Source organism: Diceros bicornis, chromosome 15 (genome assembly GCF_020826845.1).
Source record: "Diceros bicornis minor isolate mBicDic1 chromosome 15, mDicBic1.mat.cur, whole genome shotgun sequence".
NCBI lineage: Eukaryota > Metazoa > Chordata > Mammalia > Perissodactyla > Rhinocerotidae > Diceros > Diceros bicornis.
Window position 1 is genome coordinate 51,095,316 of NC_080754.1, and position 26,221 is coordinate 51,121,536.

The 26,221-nt window shown below is 38.0% G+C and overlaps 1 protein-coding gene and 1 non-coding gene across 2 annotated transcripts; one reads left to right on the top strand and one right to left on the bottom strand.

Moving 5' to 3' along the window:
• Positions 1-569: 569 nt before the first annotated feature.
• LOC131415106 (small nucleolar RNA SNORA51) lies at positions 570-701 on the bottom strand. The gene has a single exon (XR_009222336.1). It is a non-coding gene; the product is annotated as a small nucleolar RNA SNORA51 (small nucleolar RNA).
• A 6,588-nt stretch (positions 702-7,289) lies between these two features.
• EIF5A2 (eukaryotic translation initiation factor 5A2) lies at positions 7,290-24,414 on the top strand. The gene is made up of 5 exons (XM_058556355.1): positions 7,290-7,375; positions 8,052-8,251; positions 8,803-8,907; positions 18,887-19,018; positions 19,605-24,414. Exons 2-5 carry the CDS (start codon positions 8,087-8,089, stop codon positions 19,662-19,664), a joined length of 462 nt encoding a protein of 153 aa, XP_058412338.1. The 5' UTR covers positions 7,290-7,375; positions 8,052-8,086; the 3' UTR covers positions 19,665-24,414.
• The last annotated feature ends 1,807 nt before the right edge of the window (positions 24,415-26,221 follow it).

Genomic DNA, 26,221 nt, shown 5'->3' on the forward strand with positions numbered 1-26,221 from the left:
TCCAGTTTCATTCTTTTGCATGTGGCTATTCAGTTTTCCCAACACCGTTTATTGAAGAGACTATCTTTTCCCCATTGTATATTCTTGGCTTCATTGTTGTAAATTAATTGGTCATACAGGAACAGGTTTATGTCTAGGCTCCTTTTCTAGTCCATTGATCTATGTGTCTGTTTTTATGCCAATACCACACTGATTTGACTCCTATAGCTTTGTAATATAGTTTGAAATCAGGGCGTGTGATGCTTCCAGCTTTGCTCTTTTTCAAGATTCTTTGGCTATTTGGGGTCTTTTGTGGTTCCATACAAATTTTAAGATTTACTATTTATGTGAAAAATGCCATTGGAATTTTAATAGGGATTTGAGTACTTTGGACATTTTAACAATATTAATTCTTTCAATCCACAAGCACAAAATATCTTTCCATTTCTTTGTGTTTTCTTCAATTTCTTTCATCAAAGTCTTAGGTTTTACAGCGTACAAGTCTTTCACCTCCTCGGTTAAACTTATTCATAGGTATTTCATTCTTTTTGAAGCAATTGTAGAAGGGATTATTTTCTTCTTTTTTTTTCCCTTGTCCCCCCATTCACAATGCAGACCAGGCAAAGGGCCTGGGATGAGGTATATATGGTATGGGTTTACTCTGCCTCCTCTTTCTATACAGTCAGTGTAAGAACACAGCCTGTGGTAAGCACCAGGAGGCCAGGGATTATTTTCTTTTCTCTCTCTCTCTTTTTTTTTTTTGTGAGGAAGATCAGCCCTGAGCTAACATCCATGCTAATCCACCTCTTTTTGCCGAGGAAGACCAGCTCTGAGCTAACATCTATTGCCAATCCTCCTCATTTTTTCCCCCAAAGCCCCAGTAGATAGCTGTATGTCATAGCTGCAGATCCCTCCAGTTGCTGTATGTGGGATGCGGCCTCAGCATGGCCGGAGAAGCGGTGCATCAGTGTGCGCCCGGAATCCGAACCTGGCCCGCCAGTAGCAGAGCACGCGCACTTAACCGCTGAGCCATGGGGCTGGCCCTTCTTTTCTCTTTCTGATAGCTCATTGTTAGTGTATAGAAATACAACTATTTTTTGTATTCTGATTTTATATCCTGCAACTTTACTGCATTAGTTTATTAGTTCCAACAGTTCTTTTGGTGGAGTCTTTAGGCTTTTCTGTATGTAATATAATATCACCAGCAAATAGAGACAATTTTACTTCTTCTTTTCCAATTTGGATGCCTTTTATTTCTTTTTCTTGCCTAATTTCTATGGTTAGGTCTTCCAGTACTATGTTGAATAAAAATGGTGAAAGTGGGCATCCTTGTCTTGTTGAAAAGCTTGTCTCTTGAAAAGCTTGCTGCTTTTCACCATTGAGTGTGATGTTAACTATGGGCTTGTCATTTACGGCCTTTATTACATTGAGGTACAGTTCCTCTATACACAGTTTGTTGAGAATTTTTATCATGGATGGATGTTGAATTTTTTTTTCTTTTTTCTCCCCAAAGCCCCAGAGCATAGTTGCATATCATAGTTGTAAAGTTGTAGCTCTTCTATATGGGAGGCCGCTTCAGCACGGGTTGATGAGTGGTGAGTAGGTCCATGTCCAAGATCCAAACTGGCGAACCCCAGGCTGCCGAAGCAGAATGCGCAAACTTAACCGCTATGCACTGGGCCAGCCCTGGATGTTGAACTTTGTCAAATGCTTTTTCTGTATCTATTGAGATGACCATATAATTTTTATCCTTCATTTTGTTAATATGGTGTATCACATTGATTGCTTTGCAGATGTTGAACCACCCTTGCATCCCTGGAATAAATCCCATTTGATCGTGGTGTTTTATCCTTTTAATGTACTTTTGAGTTCAATTTGCCAATATTTTGTTGAGGATTTTTGCATATATGTTCATCAGGGATATTGACCTGTAATTTTCTTTTCTTGTACAGTCCTTCTCTGCTTTTCGTATCAGGGTATTGCTGGCCTTGGAAAATGAGTTTAGAAGTGATCCTTCATGAGAGCTGCTGGCTGCAGGACACGCCAGCCACCCGGGCCTGGAGCCGCCAGCAGAGCCTGGAGAGCCCCCGAGCCGCAGGGCTGTGACAGCGCCCAGTGGGCCTGGCTGCTCCAAGGGGGACCTGGGCAACATCCCCTGGGGCCTCACGCATGCTGCCCGGCGGAAGGGAAGGTGGGTGGCCTCAGTGCAGAGCCACCGCTGCCCACGTGGGCAGACAGGTGTTTTTTTAAAAGACAAAGCCACCTGCCACCATCTCTGCACTTGTTTATTCTTTATTAACAGTTTGTTTTCATCACTCTTACTTTCACATTACAATTCCACGTTTTGTCAAAGTCTTTTTCAATTCTAATTTCGGTAAAATAAATAGAGATAAATGAACTTTAAAAAAAAAAAAAAAGAAGTGATCCTTCTTCTTCAATCTTTTTGGAAAAGCTTGAGAAGGACTGGTATTAATTCTTCCTTAAATGTTTGGTAGAATTCACCAGTGAAGCCATCTGGTCCTGGACTTTTCTTTGTTGGGAGGTTTTGATTACTGATTCAGTTTCCTTACTAGTAACTGGTCTGTTCAGATTTTCTATTTTTCATGATTCCATCTTGGTAGGTTGTAGGTTTCTATGAATTTATTCATTTCCTCTCAGTTGTCCAATTGGTTGGCATATAATTGTTCACAGTACTCTCTTATGATTCTATGTATTTCTGTGGTATCAGTTGTAATGTCTCTCCTTTCATTTATAATTTTATTTGAGTCCTTTCTCTTTTTTCTTGGCAGGTCTAGCTAAAGGTTTGTCTATTTTGTTTATCTTTTTTAAAAACCAGCTCTCAGTCTTATTGATCTTTTCTATTGTCTTTCTAGTCTCTATTTCATTTATTTTCACTCTGATCTTTGTTATTTCCTTTCTTCTATTAACTTTAGGCATAGTTTGTTCTTATTTTTCTAGTTCCTTGAGATGTAAAGTTAGGTTGTTTTTTTGAGATCTTTATTTTTTCCTAATGTAGGCATTTATTGGTGTAAATTTCCCTTTAAGAACTACTTTGTGGCATCCCATGAGTTTGGGTATGTTGTGTTTCCATTTGCATTTGTCTCAAGATATTTTTTGATTTCTCTTCTGATTTCTTCTTGATCCATTGGCTGTTTAATAGCATGTTGTTTAATCTCCACATAATGAGAATTTTCCAGTTTTCTTCATATAATTGATATCTCATTTTTATACCATTATGGTCAGAAAAGATGCTTGATATGATTTCAATCTTCTTAAATTTATTAAGACTTTTTTGTGGCCTAACATATGATCTATCCTGGGGAATGTTCCATGTGTGCTTGAGAAGAATGTGTTTGCTGCTGCTGTTGGTTGGTTGGAATGTAAATGTATGTTAAGTCCATCTGGTCTAACGTATAGTTTAAGTCCAATGCTTCCTCATTGATTTTCTGTCTGGATGATCTATCCATTGTTGAAAGTAGGGTATCAAAGTCCTCTACTATTACTGTAGTGCTATAGATCTGTTAATATTTGCTTTATATATTTATGTGCTCCTATGTGGGGTGCATAACTATTTACAAATATTATATCCTCTTACTGGATTGACCCCTATATCATTATATGAACTTCTTTGTCTATTACAGTCTCTGTCTTAAAGTCTATATTGTCTGAAATAAGTATGGCTATTCCAGCTTTCTTTTGCTTTCCACTTGCATAGAATATCTTTTTCCATCCCTTTACTTTCAGTCTATGTGTCTCCTTAAAGCCAAAGTCAGTCTCTTGCTTTAACTTTAATCATCATCTATATACTGATGATTCACAAATGTCTATCTCTATTTAAGATATATCTGTCTCCCTTAGGAATCTTAAACATGATTTGCCCAAAGTGAACTCAACTTTCCCTAGAAAGTTACTTTTTCTCTCATATTTTCTATCTCAATGAATGGTACCACCACCCTCCCAGTTCTTAATTTGACTCTTTCCTATTCTTCACACCCTGTGTCTCCCTTCCCATTTTGACCCCCAACATTTACTTAATTATGATATTCTTTCCATTTGCCCTTATAATTCTCTTGAATCTATTTTCTCTATGTTCTTATAGTCACCACCTTTGTTGACCAATGTAACTATTTCTTCCTAATTGGTTTCCTATTGCCAATATTTTCTCCCTAAAAAAATCTCCATATCATAAAAGAATGGTCTTTCTAAATAAAAAATATCTTCTTGTCGTTTTCTTAAATGTATTGTCTCAGTGTTTCTCTATTGCCCTTGGGAGAAGATCCAAATTCACCCATCTGCTTTTATAGTATGTACCAATCACACTAAACCATTTGCAGTCCAGGATGATGCCACAATTCTGTCACCTATAGGCCTTTATATCTCCAATCCCTTTGCCTAAAATGTCTTTTCCAAATCCCTCCTTGTTGCTAACTTCTACTCATTTTTCAGATGTCAAATTAAGATATCATCCCCAGAGAAGCAGTCTCAAAATCTTCTAGACCTGTGGTGTCTAATATGATAGCCACCAGTCACACACAGCTGTTAAACACTTGAAACGTGGCTACTCTGGATTAAGGTGTACCGTACACCAGATTTTGAAGGCTTACTATAAAAAAAAGTAAAATCATCTTATTAATAATTTTTATATTGGTTACATGTGAAATAATATTTCACATGTATTGGGTTAAATAAAATATATTATTGAAATTAATTTCATCTTCTTTAACTTTTTTATGTGGCTATAAGAAAACTCAAAATTACATGTGGCTTGCCTTATATTTCAACTGGACAACACCTAGACTAGATGAAGAGGAGCTCCTTTTTTCAGCACTCTGTAGTTATTTCTTTAGTAGCACTTACTATATCTGTTAAAATTGCTAGATTGTATCCTGCACCAGACTGCAAGTACCTAATGAACAAGGGGCTATCTTGGTCAACATGGTAATTCCAGTGTTAAGGACACTAAAACAAAAACAGTCAATTCTCATCTTTCATGGATTTCATATTTGTGAATTTGCCTACTAGCTAAATTTACTTATAACCCTAAAATCAATACTCGAGAAGTTTTTGCAGTCATTTATGGACTTGAGCCATGCAACACACATTTTCCTAGCTGAGGTCAAACAAGGTGATGCTCTCCCTTCTTGTTTCAGCTGTCAAACTGTAAACAAGTGGCTTTTTTCACAGTCTATTAGTGCCACTTTTTCACATTTTTGTGACTTTTGTAGGTTACTTGGCAATTTAAAATGTCACCTAAGCATAGTGCTTAAGCACTGCCTAATATTTCTAAGCACAGTAAGGCTGTGATGTGCCTTTTAGAGAAGATACATGTGTTAGATAAGCTTCCTTTGGACATGAATTACAGTGCTGTTGGCTATGAGTTAAGTGCTAACGAATCAATATATATTAAGTAAGGTGTCTTTAAGCAGAAACGCACATAAAACAAGATTATAAGTGGTCAGTTGATGAAAATGTTGTGACCAGAGGCTCATAGGAACCTAACTCTGTATTTCCACTAGGAGCAATGGTTCAGTATTTGCTGATTCAGTGTCCCAGCAACTTCACTAGAATCTACTGTATTTGTTGACTAAACAAAGCCAGATCCAAATCTTATGTGAATGCAGTATACAGTGGTAGTTAAAGCAGTGACTGTGGAGCCAAACTGCCTAGAGTTCAATATTGGCTCTCTGACTTGCTAGCTGTGTGATTTGGGGCAAATTACTTAACTTTTCTCTGCCTTTTTACACAACTAAAAATGTAGATAAAAGTCCAGGGGCTGGGTGTGGAGGGAGGGGACTAACCACAAAGAGGCACCAGGAAACTTTTGGAATGAGGGAAATATTCTATATCTTGATTATAGTGGTAATTACATAGCTGCCTAAGTTTTTTAAAAGTCATAGAACTAAAAAGGGTAAATTTTACCTTGTATAAATTACACCTTAATAAACTTGAGGTTAAAAAAACAGTAACAATGACAATAAAGGAATAACTCACATAGAACATTTAATGCACTACATGCTTACATAAATACTCTTTAAATATTAGCAATCATTCTAATAACAACAGATAGGGAAAGGTTAGGTGGTGTAAGGAAAAGCAGAGTAGACTCATGAACCAGGGTTCTAATCTGGCTCTTTCATATCTATCAGCTAGGCTGAGCTCAGTTTATGGGAGTTCACTTGCTTATTGTAAAGGTTAAATTAGACGTGCAAAATATCTGTGTAAACTGTAGAGCCACAAAGGAATGTGAGAAATGGGACTGTCCATGAGACAGCAATACAAAAGTAGAGGGCCACATAAACTGGGGTGTGGAGGTCACCTCTCCAAGGTAGGAGAATGTGGTGAGCTGTAAAAAGGAACTGTGAAAAGGGGAGCACATCTCTTTTAAGAACCTTGGTGGTTAATCCTATTCAAGCCTCTATTGGCTCCAAGTCGATCTGGAGGGCAACCCAACCTCTCTAATGAGGTATGAACATACCTCAGACTGGAGAATGCCAATGCCAGGAGGAAAGAAGAGCTGAGTTCAGCAGAACACCTTTCTGGACCGGACAATGCGGTAGGAGTCAGACACCCATTCGCCTCCACAGCTCCATCACAGCCTCTGGCGTCAAGAAGAGTGAGTTAGGTCATTTCACTGCTGCTTTTTAGTTCGCTTGTATCTCAGGAGTGCCCACCCCTGAGAAGTGGTGGGAGGGGCACCCAGTGGCAGTCACCGCCAGAATCTCATCATGGGTGGCTAGGGACGTCGCAGAGCCCGCAGTGCGGGGGCGGATAATAAAATACTGCACTTGGGCTCTTCCTTGAGGAACAAGCAGGGGTTTGACCACCAAAGAAGGCTGCAAGCTGGGCCAGGAGCTCGAACCCAAAGTTCCCTGCGCAGCCACGCGGGACACAGTTGAATTCGCACGCCTCTTGAGTTTTGACAAGTCAGGTGACAACTGCCACGCACCTGAGGGCAGGGGCCACGGACCTTGTGGCCTGGTTCCCGTTCACTTCGACTGGGACCTGAAGGGAACAAATCTAAAACTTTGAGGGAGCAAGTTTCCTTGCCGGCGAGTTTACCCTCAATAACCAGACTCCAGAAAGCGCTCTTCACGCCGGAAGTGCACTAATCCGCAGCACGTGGGGTTGCCAGGGCGCTCTTCACGTGACTGGGCGGGGCCTCGGGAAACTCGTAGCCAATGGTAGCCCTAGAGGGCGGTGCCTGTGACGCGCCGGGACCTATCCCGGAAGTGGGGCTGAGGTGGGGGCGGGAAAGGGCGGGGAAGCCGGGGTGTGGAAAGTGTGGCGGCCCCGCCCCGTCTCTGGGAACTGCCGGGGCCGCCACCGCCGCCGCCTCCGCAGCTGTAGGAAACCGGCGCGGGTGCGCAGGGGAAAGGCGCTCTTTCCCTGCTGAAAGGTGAGGACGCGGGGAAAAGCTAATGGGACTGGAGCGAGGAAGAGCCGGGCAAGGCGGCCGGAGCTGAGTCCTGAACGAGAGAAGGAGAAAGGATGGATGGGGGAACGCAGGCGAGCGCGGGACCCGCCAGGGCTCAGGCCCGTGCGGGGCCGCGCCGGGCCGGGGATGCCGGCCGGACAGGGGGCGCCTGAGAGGCCGGGGCTACGGCGCGGCAGGCCGGGGGCGGAGTGTGCACCCGTTATCCGAGGGCCAGGTGCTGCTGGCCGGGTCCTGTTAGCCCCATCCTTCGCGGGGACGTGCGGCCTGGGCTGGGTCCCCCGCAGTGGGGATCAGGGCGGCGGCGGAGGGCCGGGCGGCGCGGCGCGGCGCGGGAAGGTCGCCGGCTTCTCCTGTGGTGGGACGATGGGGGCCAGGATTTGCTGTCCCCAGCGCGGGTGAGCCCCAAGGGCACCCGGCTATTCCCCACCCCCAGCGAGCTCCTCTGCGGCTACCCTCCCCACCTCCCCACCAATGGATGGAAAAGTTTGTAGAGGCTGGAGTTAGAAAGTGCCCACTATTCTTGGGTGGGTGTTCTATAAATGCAAAAATTATAGCTTGGTACGTAACCTGTCCGAAATGAGGTGTTTCCCCGCCTGCGTGCCCGTTGTTAAAAAGCAAACACAAACTTTTTGCGTAGTTCCCTTGGAAAAGCTACCATCTCCCCAGCCCACCATGGCGGATGAAATTGATTTCACTTCTGGAGATGCTGGGGCTTCCAGCACTTACCCTATGCAGTGCTCAGCCCTGCGCAAAAACGGGTTCGTGGTGCTCAAAGGACGACCATGCAAAATAGTGGAGATGTCAACTTCCAAAACTGGAAAGCACGGTCATGCCAAGGTAAGCCCTTCCAGGTCTGGCTTTGCGTTGAGGTTTTGATCGTTTGTATTCCATCACAGAGCACGAGATTTCTATACTTTTAACTTTGTAATAAGCACATTTTTTTTTCTTCCCGCACTTTCTGGGCGATCAATTATTACTTTGAATGCTGAAAGGTAGCATTTTCTTCCTGGGCCCTAATAATTTTTCATTAATTATAGCTGAAACTTTCCTGAATCCTAGTGACTTAGAAGATCTATTCAATTTACAGATGAGAAAACCTGTTCTAACATAATTGTAAGGAACCTAGCTTCATTTTTCATATGCATTCTTGTAATTGAATTACTGGACTACATATGATATTGGGTCTTGATATGTCGTGATACTGTTTAGTTGTTCATTGCTTCTCAGTTCTGTGACCACTGCATTTTTTTTTAAGAAGTAAAATTAGATGACCTTGGAACGAGAAAGAATCTGTCATAATCAGCGGTTGGTATTATGCTCTTGTGTATGTAATGAGTGATATACTTGGCAAAGACTAAACAGGTTTCCTGTTCTCCCTTCTCTGTTAGGTTCACCTTGTTGGAATTGATATTTTCACGGGCAAAAAATATGAAGATATTTGCCCTTCTACTCACAACATGGATGTCCCAAATATTAAGAGAAATGATTATCAAGTAAGTACTAATTTCCTTTGGAATGCTGCTTGTTTCTTAAAGGTGCAAATACATTCTACCAATTGTCATTTAACAAAACCGAGGAGTAGTTTTGTAGGTTTTTCTAACCAATTGTTAGGCACCACTTAGCTTAGAAATTAGAGAAATAGATAGTGATTTTTAACACTTTTTCCTTGTTCAAGGATTATTGCTAGTTTGCTATTTTTTAGCATTCTTGCATTTTTAAGAAGTTTAACACTTCTTATTGTTTCTCAGACCAAATGACTGCATATCATGACTAAGTCCAATGTTTAGTAAAATTACTATTCTTTGTTGTAAAATATTTCAAAATTTAGATAACTATCTCCTGGGTGTTTCATTTCTGTTGACTTAGTAGACCTAAGACTTCCAAGAAATTATTAGAATTCATGTCCTGCCAACCAAGTTTGTATATTAGTGAATGTGAGTCAGAATTTGGTATTCTTAAATAGGGAAATAAGTTGAAAGCCATAAATATAAAGGATAAAGTACATGGTCACTGAATATGGTGAAGAAAATAAAAAGCTATGTAATTGTTTTATTTATATTCAGTGACCATGCTGTGACCTTTCATTAAATTACAGGTATAAACTTCAAGTTTTAGTTCTAATTGTACATTTGGCTAGGTCATGTTTAATGATAGCGTTTTGTCGTTTGGAGTATTGATGGTAACCAAGCCATTGACCTCATAGAATGTGGGAGCTCAGATTAATCATAACTAAAGTCTTTCTTGAAAGTCTTCAACTTCTGTATCAAGCATACTATATGTAGAATTCTTTTCTGTTCATTTTACAGTGAAAATACAAGTGTGATACTTAGATTTGTTTTATCCAGTTTAAACTGATTTCTTTCTATACCTTTTATAGTATTGTATGATTTTTAGAGACTGTTAGCATCAACTACAATTACCCACTGATTTCCTTTTACTCTTTGTCCACATGTAAATGTGTTTTTTATGTAGTTTTAATCTAGTAAGCAATTTTATATTTTCACTTTACGACTTATAAATATTTTCTAGGTTGCTTTGAAGTCTTTGTAGAAATCTGAATTGTCTTAGTATGAGAAGAGCAAGTGTTTTTTTTAGTGAGCAGATCTGGGTTTGGATCTAGTTCTGCCACTTTCTAGCTGGATGACCTTGGATAAATTATGCAATCCTCTGAGCCTCAGTCTTCCCATCTAAAAAGGAGGGATACGGGCCGGTGCTGTGGCATAGTAGTTAAGTTCACATGCTCTGCTTTGGCTGCCTGGGTTCGCAGGTTCAGATCCTAGGCTCAGACCCACGCACCGGTTATCAGGCCATGCTGTGGCAGGCGTCCCACATATAAAGTAGAGAAAGATGGGCGCAGATGTTAGCCCAGGGCCAATCTTCCTCAGCAAAAAGAGGAGGATTGGCAACAGATGTTAGCTCAGGGCTAATCTTGCTCACACACTTACAAAATAAATAAATAAAAAGGAGGAATATTGTGAGGATTAAATGAGAAAATGTACCCCATAATTACTTCATAAGTAGATAATATACCAAAAAGTAATTCTTTTCTGCTCCCCCTTTTCCTATATAAAAATTCCACTTAATCGTTCCATTATTCTTAGAGCACCTAATTTAAACATGGCCAACAGTGAGAGCTCAATAAACATTTGTTAAATGCATATGTGATTATTCACTGAGGTAAGGATAGTGCAGCAGACTGAGGCTAAGCATAGAATTTTCTTTTGCCAAAATGGATTTCTGTTTTCATCCTTAACGTGTGAATGCTTTGAATATTCAATATTCATTATATTCATTAATATGCATTCAAATACAGAATGCTCTTTGCCTTTGAGTGTTTCAGAAAGATGGTATCAGTAGTTCAGATAATTACTACTGTGATCAAATTAGTCAGTTATTGATTGGAGCTCAAGATTTGGCATAAAGAAAAAATCTGGTTCAGGTTTTATTTGGGGATATAGCAGGGCCCAGACTAGGGTGAGGAGAATGAGGTGAGTAAGGCCCTTGCCTCGAGCACAGAATTTTAAATAAAGACAGGACCAGTAACAATGACAAGCCACATAGGAACCTAATGCAAAAAGAAAAATCAGTAATTCTGATCCTGTCTTCATTTAAAATTTTGAGATTCTGCTCATTATGGAATTTTTGCATTAATTTTAATTTTTAAAAATATTGCATTAAAGTATTTATCTGATCACTGAGGATTTTTTTGGTGCCACCTTAAATTTTGCACCCAAGGTAAGTGCCTCACTTGCCTCACCCTAGTCCCAGTCTTTGGTATGTAGTCTATACTGCAGGGTGGATAAGAGAATGACTCAAGCCGGACAGTCTGGGTCCAAATCCTTGCTTTGGCACTTACTAACTGTGTGACCCTAACCTCTCGTCTTCCTTTCTTTATTTGTAAAATGGGGGTAAGAATAATAACTCCTCATGGGATCATTTGTGAGGTTTAGTTAGTTAATACTTAGTGCCTTTCAGAGTAAGTACTCAGTGATCACATCACTTCATAATCAAGCCACCATAGAATGCTTATTTCTATTCATTTAGAAAAATTAGTTCTGTGAGCCTTTCCACTTATGTTTATTGTGCTTTGGTGGTCTTCACTCACCTCTCCAAGGGCCTTGATTAAATTCCTACTTTTCTTCATATTTGGCTACATGTACTCCTTTGTATTTGCTGAATTCAGTATTTGAAGTGCCAGTTTGGCAGTCAGCTAAAGTGAAATATATATATATCTATGCATCATAATAATTAAAAAGTAAATATCTGTTTAGGAAAAGAAATGTATTAGTATTTATAATTTTAATTTTATGTATTTTAAAATAGGTTCAGAATGAAAGAAAAATTGTCTCCTCACTTCCGTTGCAAAATGTAGCTTGGATTAGAATTGCTAATTTCCATTATTTTTCCAAAAAGTAGTTACGGTTGTCTGGGGCTCAGTGATCGTTTAAAATACAAATACGTTTAGACACCTTTGGGAATCCCTAAATTCTTAAATATAGAAACACATGTTCAGACTCTGATACTCGCTTGAATCATATTTCTTTAGAAAGTTCTGTGTTCCTGTGCACCATACGACAGGTTAAATGCCTTTTCTGCATTCACTAAAGTTTTATCTGTCATTTGGAGACACTTTTTCAGAAGGAAAACTAATTACCACAGGACACATTAAAGTATATATTGTAGACCTTTGGATTATTGGTGAATTGCTAAAACCATGACTATTAAATCCCAGTATATTCTTCAAATAAGTGGTATGCTTTTCGGATATTGGAATATGTGAGTTGAATTTTGTTGTTGCAACTTATAACAACAAAGAAAATAATGATGCTATGAATTCCTTGAGCTTAAAATCTTTTTATAATTTTTACCTGTTCTGTGGAATCTTTGTGTTCCCTGGTAGAAGCCGTCTTTGGGAATAGAAAACCTCTAAACCAGCAGGTGCCAGTATTGTGGGGACAAGAAGCAAATATTTTTTTAAAGTATTATTAAGGGTAATGGTGAGAAGAGCCACTACCTTTGGTTCCTAGAACTGGATATTCTACCTATGGGAGAAGTAGTCTCATATATTGGAATATATCATAACCTGTAAAACAGCACCCAGGCCCACAAAGAATCGCCTAGCCGGTAGCAAAGATGAGTTTTCAGTAGGCCAGTCCACACGGACAAGCTGTTTAGAATGGTGGAGTACCTGGACCAGTGAATTCTCTGAGCATTGTCCTGTTGCCTTTTTTATTTTGCCTGTCAAATGAGTTTTTTAGTCAGAAATGATACTATGTGAGATACTGACAGGAATGTGGCATTCTACAAGTCCACAGATGTGATTTTAGCAGAAGCACTACAGGCAGGGAAGGCAAATCCATATGTAGAGTAAGAATCTATTGCGGTGAGCACAAACTGCTGTCTCTTCCACGATGGAAGGGGTACAGTGTTACCAGGCGGCTGTACCCTCTGGGGAATGCTGCCATGTCAGGGATGCTCTATTGATCTCTGCGGTGAGGTACTCAGTAGTGGCTGTAGTCAGATCAGCTTGGGTGAGAGAAAGCCTATGTCATGGAGCCCATGCCACCATGGCCACATTGTTCGTAAGCCAAGTGAGCACGGACTGGGAAGACTACAAAAAGAAGGTGAATGACATTCACAGATAGAACCATCTTGTCCCTGCAATTGTCTGCCTCCTCTGTGGCAGATCCCCATTGGTAAGCGTTCATATGGACACCTTCTCTGACTATGTGGAGAAGTCCTTCCACATACGCTTCCCCAGACGGTACTGCCAGCAGGTTTCCTGTCCTGTTCTTTCACTGTCCTTGACGTTCCACGCAGACTCTTAGCCACTGCCTGTGATCAGTGTAAATCCAACCTCTGGTTCTCTCTTCTTTCAAGTTCGGTGCATGAAGTTCTCATCCCCACCGTCTTCCAGGGCCACCTCTGAATAGTTTCATCAGATCATGCGTAACCATCTAGAAACCATTCTGAATTTTTTTCTTTTTCAGTCAGCAGGTCATAGGGGAGCTCCCCATAAAGCCGTTGGTATGAATTGAGGGAGAAGTTGTCGATGTAGCAGAAGGTGCTTTGTGAGTCTGAGCTACTTCTCATACAACTTGTTTATGCCTTTAGGACCTGCTCAAGTTGGTCTCATGTATGCTACTTCCACTTGATGATGGAGTGCTACTGTGCATACCCAACTTCATGGTGTGGTGGGTCAGATAACGCTCCAGTTGATAATAGTGTTATTTGCTTAGGTTTTTATAATAATAATGATCAAGCATTCAGTCTTACCAGGGACCAGCAGCTCTAAGGAAGTAGCTTGAGAGTGCTAGGGGAAGAGGAAAAGGAAAAAATAGAAAAGAAGAGGTCTTTTTTTTTTTTTTTTATAATTTTATTTATTTATTTTTTCCCCCAAAGCCCCAGTAAATAGTTGTACATCATAGTTGCACATCCTTCTAGTTGCTTATGTGGGACGCGGCCTCAGCATGGCCAGAGAAGCGGCGCGTCGGTGCTCGCCCGGGATCCGAACCCCTGGCCGCCAGCAGCAGAGCGCGCACACTTAACTGCCAAGCCACGGGGCCGGCCCGAAGAGGTCTTATTAACTAAACAAGTCTGGTTGTTTTGAAATAAACTGAGAAACAAAATTAAATTTAGAAATTAGGGCTAAGAAGGCACCTGTAGTGATTCTATGCCTTCTCCAGCCTTCTGTTGTATACCAGTAATGCAAATACAGGCCAAAAAAGTTCCCCTATAATTCCCCCTTTTCAGTGTTCTTTCTCATTGTGCCCACATCATGGACGGAATCTGTAGTCACCCACTCTTCCCCACATCTTTCCTTTCAGTTCATGCTTTGCCTCCTCAGCCTCCAACCATTCAGTGGTTACAGTGTTCCTTCTAGAATTCTGATATGCCATAGCATTTCTTTTTTGCTTTTTATTGTGGAAGTTTTCAAAATATAATGAACCCTATGTACCCATCATCCAGTTTCAGCAGTTATCAATATGTACCAGTCTTGTTTCATCTGTACCCCACCACCTATCTTTTCTTCCTGTACCCTCTACCTCTTGATTGTTTTGAAGCTAATCCTAGATATTACATCACTTACCATTTCATCTGCAAATGTTTTGTTATACATTTCTAAAAGATAACTGTAAAAAACAATCAAAATACACTATGGCACTTAAAAAATTAATAATTCCTTAATATTTTCAAATATCCTATCAATATCTACATTTTCCTAATTCCCTGTTTTTTGTGGGGTTTTTTTTGCTTTTTTGGATGTGATGGTTATTATTTTTGTTTTATACTTTGTCTAAACCAGAACCTAAATAAGGTCCACAAATTGAAATTGTTAATGTATCTCTTAAATTTATTTTAATCTATAGGTTCCCCTCTCTCATACGTATACTAGAGGTCTCTCTCTCTCTTCTCTCTTTCATCTTGATCTCTCTCCAATTTTTTGATGAAACTAGATCATTTGTTCTGTAGACTTGCCCACAGTCTGTACTTTGCTAATTGCGTTTCTTTGTTGTTTAACACATTCCTCTCTCCCATATATTTCCTGAAAATTGATAATTACATGCAGAGGCTTGGTCAGGTTTAGTTTAGGTTGTTATTTTCGTCCTCTTCGTTCTTTAACAAGAACTACTCTGTAGGTGATGTTCTGTGCAACCATCGGGTAAATAAGTCTGATTGTTTCTCTTTTTGTGATGTTATTAGATATGTGATAGTTGCCTCAGTCCATTAATTTATTAGGAAAGACAAAATAATCTGTCATACCTTCTTTTTTTTTTGTTAGCCACAACAGTTCTATAAAGAGAAACTTCCCTTTATCAATTTTTTTGTTTATCCTGTGGTACAGTATATAATAAGAAAGGCAGTATAAATGCTTGATTCCTTCCCTTTAATTACCAGTTTTTGAAATGAGTTGGTTCCCTAGTATCCACTAAAGATGATCAATGAAATGTTTTTTTCACCGTGAACTCAAGCATTTAAACGTATTTGTGTTTCAATCCAGTGTAGTTATGATCCTTGTTGATTCTCAAATTGTCCTATCTTTGGCCTGAAGGACCTTATTCAGGTTAGCTCCTGTGTCGCTTTGGTATGAGCCTAGTGATCTTTGATAGCACCATGCTTTCTAGTATAACAGCTTGCTCCAGGTTCATCTTTTGTACTTCCAACTCTGGACCTGGAACTAGCCATTTTTCCAAGGAACCCTCTGGAGAGAAATAGCACCTATGAGAGAAATAGCACCATACATTGGATCGTTTTAGTAAGAAATAATAGATACCACATTCTGGTACCAGTATTTTTGAGGTATACTATAGTTTCATTTGTCGTTCAGCAGCTTGGTTCACTACTGCGTGCCTAATACCTGTATTACGAGTTTTCTGACCCTGCCCTCTTCCATCTCCCTGCTTGCTGTTAACAAAATGATTACTCTCTGTACCAAAAAGAAAAAAATTCAAAAGCATCTTAAAGTTATAAAATGAGTAGATTTATTTAAAGGTAAAGGATCAGAGGGAAATATTTAGAATTGACTTAAAGTGTCTCCTCACCATCATCACCTTCCAACTCTATAGAGTAAGAGAGGGCTTTGATAGAAGATGGAAAAATTTACACAAAAATATGCCTGAAACTCGACAATGACACCATTAGCTTTTTTTTTTTTTATTAAAGATTGCAAATTACAAAAGGGAAAAATGGTACCTTTAGATTGGAAAAATCTGGCAGAGACTACCTTAGCCAACTGATCAAAGTTAATATCAGCAGTAACAGCACAGATTGACATCATTTGCCTCCTGATGTGATACTCTGAGGACATATCATTTATGTAACATTCCTCCCAAAGTGGATTACCTGAATCATGGGGAAGCAATCAGACAAACCCAAACTGAGGAACATTCTACAATACAGTAAACCTGTGCTCTTCAAAAATGTCAATGACATGAAAGACAAAGGGTGAGGCAAAGGGTTTGTTCTAATTAAAAGAGACTAAACTGACATGACAGCCAAATAAATACAAAGCTTGATCCTCGAGTTGGGAAGAAAAAGTGGCTATCAAGGACAATATTGGGACAATTGGCAAATTTGAACACGGACTGTATATTGAATAATATTTTAGCAGTATTGAATTTCCTGATTTTGAAAAATAAACTGTGATTATATAAGAGTATGTCCCTTGTTTTGGGGGAAAATACACCAAAGTATTTATTACTAAAGAGTCATGATGTTTGAAACCTTCTCTCAAATGGTTCAGTAAAAATGAGAAAAGAATAAGAATGTGTGTGATAGGTATTTTTATATATTCCATATATACAGAGAGAGAGAAGAAATGCACACATGGTTAAATGTTAACAATGGGTGAATCTAAGTAAAAGATATGGGATTTCATTGCATTATTTTTGCAACTTTTCTGTATATCTGAAAATGTTGTTAATTGTTTAAGAAGATCAAAAAATTTGTTTTCATTAATTTTATTTTTCTATAGCTTAGTTTTGTTTTTGAGAAATTTAATTTTATTTCATATAACAATTTATTTTAATAAGATGTTTAATGTATGTAAACACATTGTTTTACTAGGTGTTTTATAATATGCCTGTATTTTTATATTTGAAATGCTTTATATTTTAACCCACAATTTATTTTATGAATTCTTAACTCTTAAAAAATAAAATACCACCATGATATGAATAAATACCAAAATACCAGTATTATTATTTGGCTTTTATGTTTAAGTCACTAATGGCAATGGGAACCTTTAACTCTTGAAATAGACAAGTTCCACTTCAGGATATTGCTAAAAGAGTGGAAATCAAAAAGATCTGACTTGTAAGCCTGTGGTTAGTTGTTTAAAAATTACACTTCTAGGGGCTGGCCCCATGGCGTAGCAGTTAAGTTCGCATACTCCACTTCAGCAGCCCAGGATTTGCTGGTTCAGATCCTGGGCACAGACCTACGCACTGCTCATCAAGCCATGCTGAGGCGGCATCCCACATACAGCAACTAGAAGGATGTACAACTATGACATACGACTATCTACTGGGGCTTTGGGGAGAAAAAAGGAGGAAGATTCACAACAGATGATAGCTTAGGGCCAATCTTCCTCAAAAAAAGAAAAATTACACTTCTAGGGGTCAGCCCGGTGGCATAGTTGTTAAGTTCGTGCACTCCACTTCAGCGGCCTGGGGTTTGCAGGTTCGGATCCCAGGGGCGAACGTATGCACCGCTTATCAAGCCATGCTGTGGCAGGCATCCCACATACAAAATAGAGGAAGATGGGCATGGATGTTAGCCCAGGGCCAATCTTCCTCAGCAAAAAGAGGAGGATTGGCAACAGATGTTAGCTCAGGGCTAATCTTCCTCACAAGAAAAAAAAATTACACTTCTGCTTTAACTCCTTGCTTCCCAATCCTCTACCAAACACCTCACAAATGTTTGAGTGATGTAAAGATTAGTTAAAAGTGCGGTTACTTTGTAGGATGGTGTTTTGTTTTTGTGATTTTAGACATGCAAAAACTGAAATCTCCTGTGGTAGGTGGGGTTTGTGTGGAAAGCCAGAGCCAGATGTGGTGGTGCCATAGAGGAGAGCTTTGCACTACCTCCACAGAATGCCTGTGTTCCATCATAGTGTTAAAGGGGTCAAGGACCGCGTCTTTGACTCTGTTTGTGTTATGTCAGTGTTAGCATCTGGTATTCTGGATAATTGCCTTTTAGAAAACCTGTTAGAATTCTAGGCACGCTGATGGTGTACATGCTTTTAGAATAAATGAGTACAGCCTGTTTCCTCTTGCCAATAATAAAAGAAATTCAATGATACCAAAAACTGCCTTTTTGCAGGTTAGGTTGATGATGCAGGTTTTGTTTCTTTCATGTCATCAACAAGGTAATGTTTGTCTTTTTCAAAAAATGTAACGTTGTTAGCAGTGAGCTGGAGACCCAAAATTTTCCACTTAACTTTGTTCATAATCAAATTATAAAACACATTGTTCGTAATCATGAAAAACCTCAAATAACTTTTTTGCCCATTGGTGGGAAATGCTTAGATCAGTTACAGTATATCTATGCAGTTGTGAAGTGGTTAGAGACTAAGGTAGGTCGATATTTTCCAATTTGGAAAGATTTCTGAAACATGCTAAGTAAAAACAACTTGCTGAAAAACACTGATCCCATTTATGTTTTTTTTAAAGCAACTATATTTGTGTTGTGTTCATAAATGTGAATGGTTCAGGATGCATTATAAAGAAGCCTAAACTGTTTAATAATGCAGAGATTTGGGGGGGGGGAGTGCAGAGAGGAATGAGTTTACACTTTTAGTCTATACATATTTTATAGTTTTATGTGTTTAGCATTTTTAAGCACCAAGAATATATTCATGTATTACTGTGTACTTATTCAAATTAATGTGGATTGGAATTTAACTATGTAAACATTAGAAAGGAGAGGATATAATCTAATCAGTGCAAATGATTTCATTTCTTTTAATAGCTGATATGCATTCAGGATGGTTACCTTTCCCTGCTGACAGAAACTGGTGAAGTTCGTGAAGATCTTAAGCTGCCAGAGGGTGAGCTAGGTAAAGAAATAGAAGGAAAGTACAATGCAGGTGAAGATGTACAGGTAAAGACCTATGGGGAGATTGTTTTTGGAAACCATTTCATAAAAACTTTGGCCGGAACTAGTTAGCATAAAATACCAAATATGAAATGTAGCTTTTAAATACTGCTGAAATGTGGAAAATGATCCAGATAAGGCAGTTTTCCCATGATACTCTTAGAGACCCATTACCAAAGAAAGTATCAAAGTTTATTTTTTGCTGCCTAGACATTGTTAACCCCAAATTTGTTTTGAAGATCAGCATCTGAGCTATTCTTCAGGATGAGAAAGGATGCTATAGGATCACTAAAGAGTGAAGGCAATTCACTCTATCTTTGTTATAACTTTCAGAAGTATAACATCTAATAAGTATTGAACCATTTATAGCTCTTAATTCTCCCTGTTTCCTGAAAGTTGTCTTAAAAACCACAATTTGAGAAATTTCACTTTGGAAAACTGTAAAGAAAATAGATTATTTGGTCTTGGAACACCTCTTTCCAAAGGCAATATGTATAAAATATCCACAAATATCTAGTATATGATGAATTAAATGTATCTTATATATGTATTGCCTTCTGAATAACTTTTTGCCTGCATTTTTCCCTTCTAGGTGTCTGTCATGTGTGCAATGAGTGAAGAATATGCTGTAGCCATAAAGCCCTGCAAATAAATGGGAACATCAGGCATGAGCAGACTTTAGGTCTGGGTCAACTGCAGATCTAAAGTTTGGTTCTAAGTTGTCACCAAAGCTATGGCCTTCATAAGCAAACCTCATTTCTTTTTTAATTGTTTTGAAATTGTGCTGAGTTAGTTTTGCAGGCAATTAGTAATTTAAAAAAATAATCAAGATGTATAATTCCTTTTTTTAATTTTGTAGATGTCTTTCCTGTAACATTCCTGTGGTTTTCAGGATGTGAGTCCAAAAAACAGATAAGATAGCTTCAGCAGATGTGATTTGTCTGAGCAAATCATTCCTGAATTTTAGTTAAAGGATAAATAAACCAGGGTTTTGAATCAAGCAATGTAGCATCTAGTGGTATTGAAGTACCACATTTAAGTTGAATAGCTCTGCGTTAGTTTCAGACTTGGTAGATTATGGATTGGAATTGTCACAGTTTCAGCCTGTGTGTGGCAAGCACAAATCTTTAAACAAAAATCATGTTGTCAAAAAGTGTCAGTTATCTTAGTAGCCGTGTGCAGCCACGTGTATTACCTCGGTCATCCTATTCTTTGCCAAATTGTTGGCAGACTTAATGTAACCTTATATATGGTGATTTTGGTACCTGCTTGTGGTTGACAGAGACGCTTTGAACTGTTGGGTGACTATTAGCGAGTCAGGTTGTGAAGAATACACAAGGGACAGTGGTAAAGAGAGTTAGTTAAAGCTATAGGTTTCTATTTGAGGCCTTTGTAATCAGCATAAAAATAGGAAGCTTCTTTCTAGTTGTGTTTTTGCTTTTTACTTTTGTTCTCTCTCTGTATTTAAAGGAGTGACCTGCTTTACAGGATACTATGCAGTGCTTTTTATCAATTATGTTGAAAAAATGTTGGTATTTATAGTATTCACGCCTTTCCAACCATTTTTAAGTAGATATTTTGACATTAATATATTTGTCAGACAAAAACTGGAAATTCTTACTTTAAATTGATTTGGAACATTTGTTAAATTTATGTGCATTTTTTTCTAAAGTGAAATGAAAATGAATCATGGAAGAAAAGTTACTTTATATGATAATTATTAAGAAGTATATGTATTTTTTTTCTGATTATGTACTTATCAGTTACTGGTGTGAAATATAACTAGAAAAGAATTCTATAAACTGAATTATTTTAAACAGTGTTATAGGTGACATTTCTGCCACATTTCTATTCAGTGTTTTGGATCATATGTATCTTATTTCCAGAATTCTAGACATTATACTTCCATTTCTGCATAGATTACATCATGTTCACCACCCAAAGACTAATTACAATCCATCACCACACACATGTGCTTAATCATCTCTTTCGCCCTCCTCCCTCCCCTCTTCCCCTCTGGTAACCACCAATCCAATCTCTGTCTCTATGTGTTATGTTTTTTGTTGTTTTTATCTTCCACTTATGAGTGAGATCATATGGTATTTGACTTTCTCCCTCTGACTTATTTCGTGTAACATAATACCCTCAAGGTCCTTGACTTCTGAGAGGCCTTTGTTCCTTTCATCTATGATACTGTAACTGATCTAATCGGTAACTGGAAATAGCATGAGGAACAGAAGATGCCAAAGTTTTAGTTACTTAATTGGTGCACACTTTTAAATCTTGTATTGGCCTCGGCAAAACCATTTGGAGAAGAAGCAAGATACTTTAAGAGAAATGCAAGTAGAATTCTAAAGCACAAGACATGTTGAGGTTGTAGTTAATCATTTTTAGTTTAACATTTTAGCTTTTGCCCATCTAAAGCACAATTAGGAATTAGGCTAAATTCTTTCCAATATTCCATTTAAGTCTCTACTGCTTTAGAGTTTGAGTACTCTGTAATGTGTATCTTACTTGTTACTGGCTGGCATTGTTACCCACAGGACTTACAGAAAGTCCTCAATCCGTGCTGCTTGCTGGTCATTCATATGACCCCATTTAACCAAACTAGTGTGCTGGTTTAGTGTTAATTCTGGATTAGCATGCCTTTGTTCTTCCTAACTTGTCGAACTTCACGTAAATACATTTTCAATTGTGAGGTAAGCATATATAAATCATAATAGTGCATCTTTTTCTTCATACCTTCGATAGCAAAACCTATTTATGCACAAATATTTCATTTTAAGTACTATAATGAAGTGTAAATACTCTTCTGACATATAAGTATAGATTTTAAAGATATGGGACTGTTTATTTTCACATAAGTCAATACATGTTTCTCTAGAACAAATATTTCATTTAGTAAAGCTTTGTAAATTGTGTTAAAAGGAAGCAGGGAAACATATTTTTTAACATAGAACAGAAGTGACTTCATTCTTTTTTGACATCAGAAATGTTAAAAGTTGATTCCTAGTTTTTGTTGTACTTTTTTGTAGCAAATGTTAAATATCACAAGTTGCCAAATGTAGGATGTAGGCTGCCATGTTGGTAGATTATACAGTGATATACCATTTTTGTCAGCAGGCATTTCACCAATTTATACACAATACTGTATTAACAAGTGGAATATTTGTTTGTTTCTAGAACAACATGTTTTATTTCTACTGTGAAGACTTTGTTATACCTTATTTCCTACCAAGTTGTATACCCTCTGAAATTGGTCAAATCATTGCTGCTTTAACTTAGCATTTGCATCATAAACATACTTATGATGTTTCTTTCATGCTCCCCTCCAAGGGCTGTCAGTCACTTGAAATTGTTGCTAACCAAGCTCTTGAATCCAGTTGCATTTATGGTACAAAATTCTGTGCCAATGCTTTATAACAGTTACCAAAACAGTCCTGCAGCCAGAGCATGATATCTTGAAGAGATGCTGCAATAAAATGTTCAGGCTATAAAATTGGGGGACACAGTTTTTCATTCTAGCACAACGTGACTGTGTGCATGTACACACGTAGCTTTGGATGTTTGTTCTTTTTACAAAGTCCTTCCAACTCTTAAAAGTACTGTAGTTTGGTAGTGCCTCAAATGTTGGTAATGTTTTTTTTTAATTTACAACTTTTCCAGAATTTGTTTTTGTACTTTAAAGTTTCTCAATTAGATTATTTCTAGTTGAGCTGTAATTTGAATGCATTGTTCTCAGGGCTGTTTCTGCTAAGAGCTAAGAAGTTTCATTATTTTAAAGCTAACTGCCTGAAAGTATATTGCAAAATTTTCCCAAATTGTAATACAGTGATACATATAAATAAAAAATCCTTAATATCAACATACTTAAGTCATATGCTAAGTATTCAGGAAAAAAATGGGAACATTGGTAACATCTGTACTGGAATCTTGCCATATTTTTTTCATTTTAGAATAGAATTTGGTAGTCTTATCTTAGAAGCCTATCCTTGATGATATATCTGAAAGCATTCCTTTGGCATAGACCCCAAAGATAGTTTCAGAGCCAGACATTGATGTAGTGATTCTCAAACATACTTAGGGACAACAGATGGAAAATTCATAATGCTCTTTTGGTTTCATTAAAATGTTTACATATTGAGTTCTATAATATGAGCTAGGAACAAATTTACTGTGAGTATAACAGCAAACCATAAGTATACTTCCATAAACAGTATATTATATGGAACTGATCAACAGTTTAAAATTTTCTAATATCGTTTAGGCATAATATTTCATAGTTTTCTTTTTTTCTCCTAGCATTCAAACAAGTGATAGGCAACAAAAGCTTAAGAAAAATTTATTGTGGAAAACCTTAAAATTGAGAAAATTCAATCTACTAACTTTATTAAATTGTTTTTCTCTGAATTGGGTATATGGGCATCATTATTTGATTTTAGCAGGGAACATTTGGATTTAGCTTACAGAACACAGATGTTCTATGGGAACATGGCTTGAAGTCACTATATAATTTAATGTTTTTCCATTAAATAAACATCTGAACATCAACTTAACTACCATGTGAGGTCAAGTGCCTGAAAAGTGCTGTATCCATCTAATTAGCACGTTTTCCATGTGTGAAAGATGTGTCTTATACCAACACATATTAGGTGTTCACCTGCTAGAAACATACTTGTTGCCAAACTTTACCATCCACCACTATTCCTCTCTCCTTAGATCAGGTTGAAACCTATTTTACAACTGAAAGAAAGGTTCTTTTATTTCTATAAAGTTCCTAAAACTATTTCTTGGTAATGGTAGACTTAGGTTTATCTTAGTTCAAGATTGCACTTTATAAAAACTCTAGACACCAAACTATTTTCAGTGATGACTGTACAGCTTGTCATAAGTCATAGTTGTGATCTTTCTTGAGAGGAATTCTTTATTGTGGTTAATATCTATAAATAAGCACTCTTGTGCTTGTTACAAACTATGATGCAAATTACTAGTTCTATAATACTATAATGAAAATGACTAGTTCTATACTATTATGTACTTTTGTCCTCTTCTCCAAAAAGGAAATAGTTGAAATGGCATTGTCTAATCCAGTGGCACTTTATTAATAATACATTTTATGTGTCTTAGGTATAGGAGAACTCTTGCTTTTACCTGCAGACTCATGTTTTAGCTGAAACGTTAAAATTGTAAGATATGTAGTATGGGTACATATAATTGTGCATTTTACATTTCAAAAATGGGTAAAATTCAAATGTTAAGTTTTTGGCTATACTAAAATAATTATTGAAATCCTTTAAAATGTAAATGGTAAACATCAATTATAATGTTTTTGTTACATTAAAATATATTTGTTGATTTCATCAATTATGTTAAAAATAAAGTTAATTTAACAGCTTGCACTATTCTTGTATATATACATTCCTAAAAACATTTTCATACTAGAAAATTGTATGAATTAACGTGTATATCACTGTTAAAAGAAAACCTAACTTGTTTTTATTGTGTTTTTATATTCTAGGTCCTTACTAGAGAGCACTCTAGCTTTATGGCTGGTAATGTTAGTTTCTAAATTTTAATTGCAGATTTAGGTGCAACTTCGTTTTTATTTTTAGACTTTTAATAGTTTTTTAAATATGTAAAATAGTCACACGGTTCAAAATTCTATAGGTACAAGAGTAAAAACATCTTTCCATCTTCATCCTCTTCCTGTGCATCTTTCAGAAATATTTAATGCAAGAGAGGTTAATGGTCCGTACCCTACCCCTGGTCTTCTGGGGTCTGAGGGGTTCCTTCCCTACCGGGGTTGCTGTTCTCTTTTCACAGCGATATGAATGGTGTGATGAGTCCCTGCAGCAAACCCTTCACCCTTTTTCCAGTCCTCACCATGTCTGCTCAACACCATCTGGACAGATTCATCCCTAGATGGCACAGCGGTTTTTTCGTTTTATACACTGTTCCATTCTAGAACATCTCTCTCATTCCCTGACATGAGCCATGCCAAGACTACCATAGCAGTTGTCACCTCATATCCATGATCAGCATTACTGATATCCATAGCCTTCCACATCCAGCAAGCATAATTGGGTAGTAAAAGAAGACCCAGATCCAAGTCTTCAAGCCGTCAGCCCCACTCTTTTTTGCTGCTTGCAAATACCAGTAGCCCAGTTTCCCAGAGTAGGCACGGGAAGGAAAAAAGAAGAGTGAAAAAGGGGTAATTATGTGTTACATGTCAGCTTGTCCAAGTCTCTTCTCCCCCGGCCCCAACCTCATAATTACATTCTCCAGATAGGAGCTGTCCTGTGGAATTGCCACGTTTAGAACCCATTCTGCCGATCTGAAGTGTGTGTGCTGCTGGGAACTTGAAACGTCTATTTCCGCAATACATCCAGCAGTGTCAGTTACAACCACTGGGTGTGTATTGGCTCAAAAGGACCCACCTACAAAGTAATATCAATCTGTTGTCCAATTTGAGGGATATTTCTGCATCCAGTCAAAATAATTTTTTGGCCACACCTGTGGGCACTTGACTTCCAGCATCACAAAGACTTGTGTCCCAGTGTGTAGGAGAGCCAAAAAGACTTGGCAACCAGAGTTGCCATCAGATTCCCCAACACAGATTCTAGTTAACTAGTTAATTCTACCTAACACTGATAGTGTGTCTGCCTTTTTTATCACAATTATGTTCGTGAGTTTCACTTACATTGTTGTCACTGTAGTTCATTTTAATTGCTGTACAATCAATGAGGTAAATCTTTTGGAGAGATATATATATTCACTCACACTGTGGTATTAGAGAATATACCTTTCAAAGGCAAATGAAACTTTCAGAAAAAAGGATATTTAGGGCACAAAACAGTAGTTTCTGTAAGGTAGAAATATTAAAAATACCACTGATACCAATCCCAAATGAATTTAAAAACAAAACTAGAAAATAAAAAGACCCTTCTACCTGAAAATTTAAAAACCTATTACATGGGCCAGCCCAGTGGAGTAGTGGTTAAGTTCAGCAGCCTGGGGTTCGCAGGTTCAGGTCCTGGGCACAGACCTACACCACTTATCAAGCCATGCTGTGGCGGCGTCCCACATATAAAGTAGAGGAAGGTGGGCACGGGTGTTAGCCCAGGGCCAATCTTTCTCAGCAAAAAAATAGATTGGCATCAGATGTTAGCACAGGGCTAATCTTCCTCACCAAAAATAAATAAATAAATA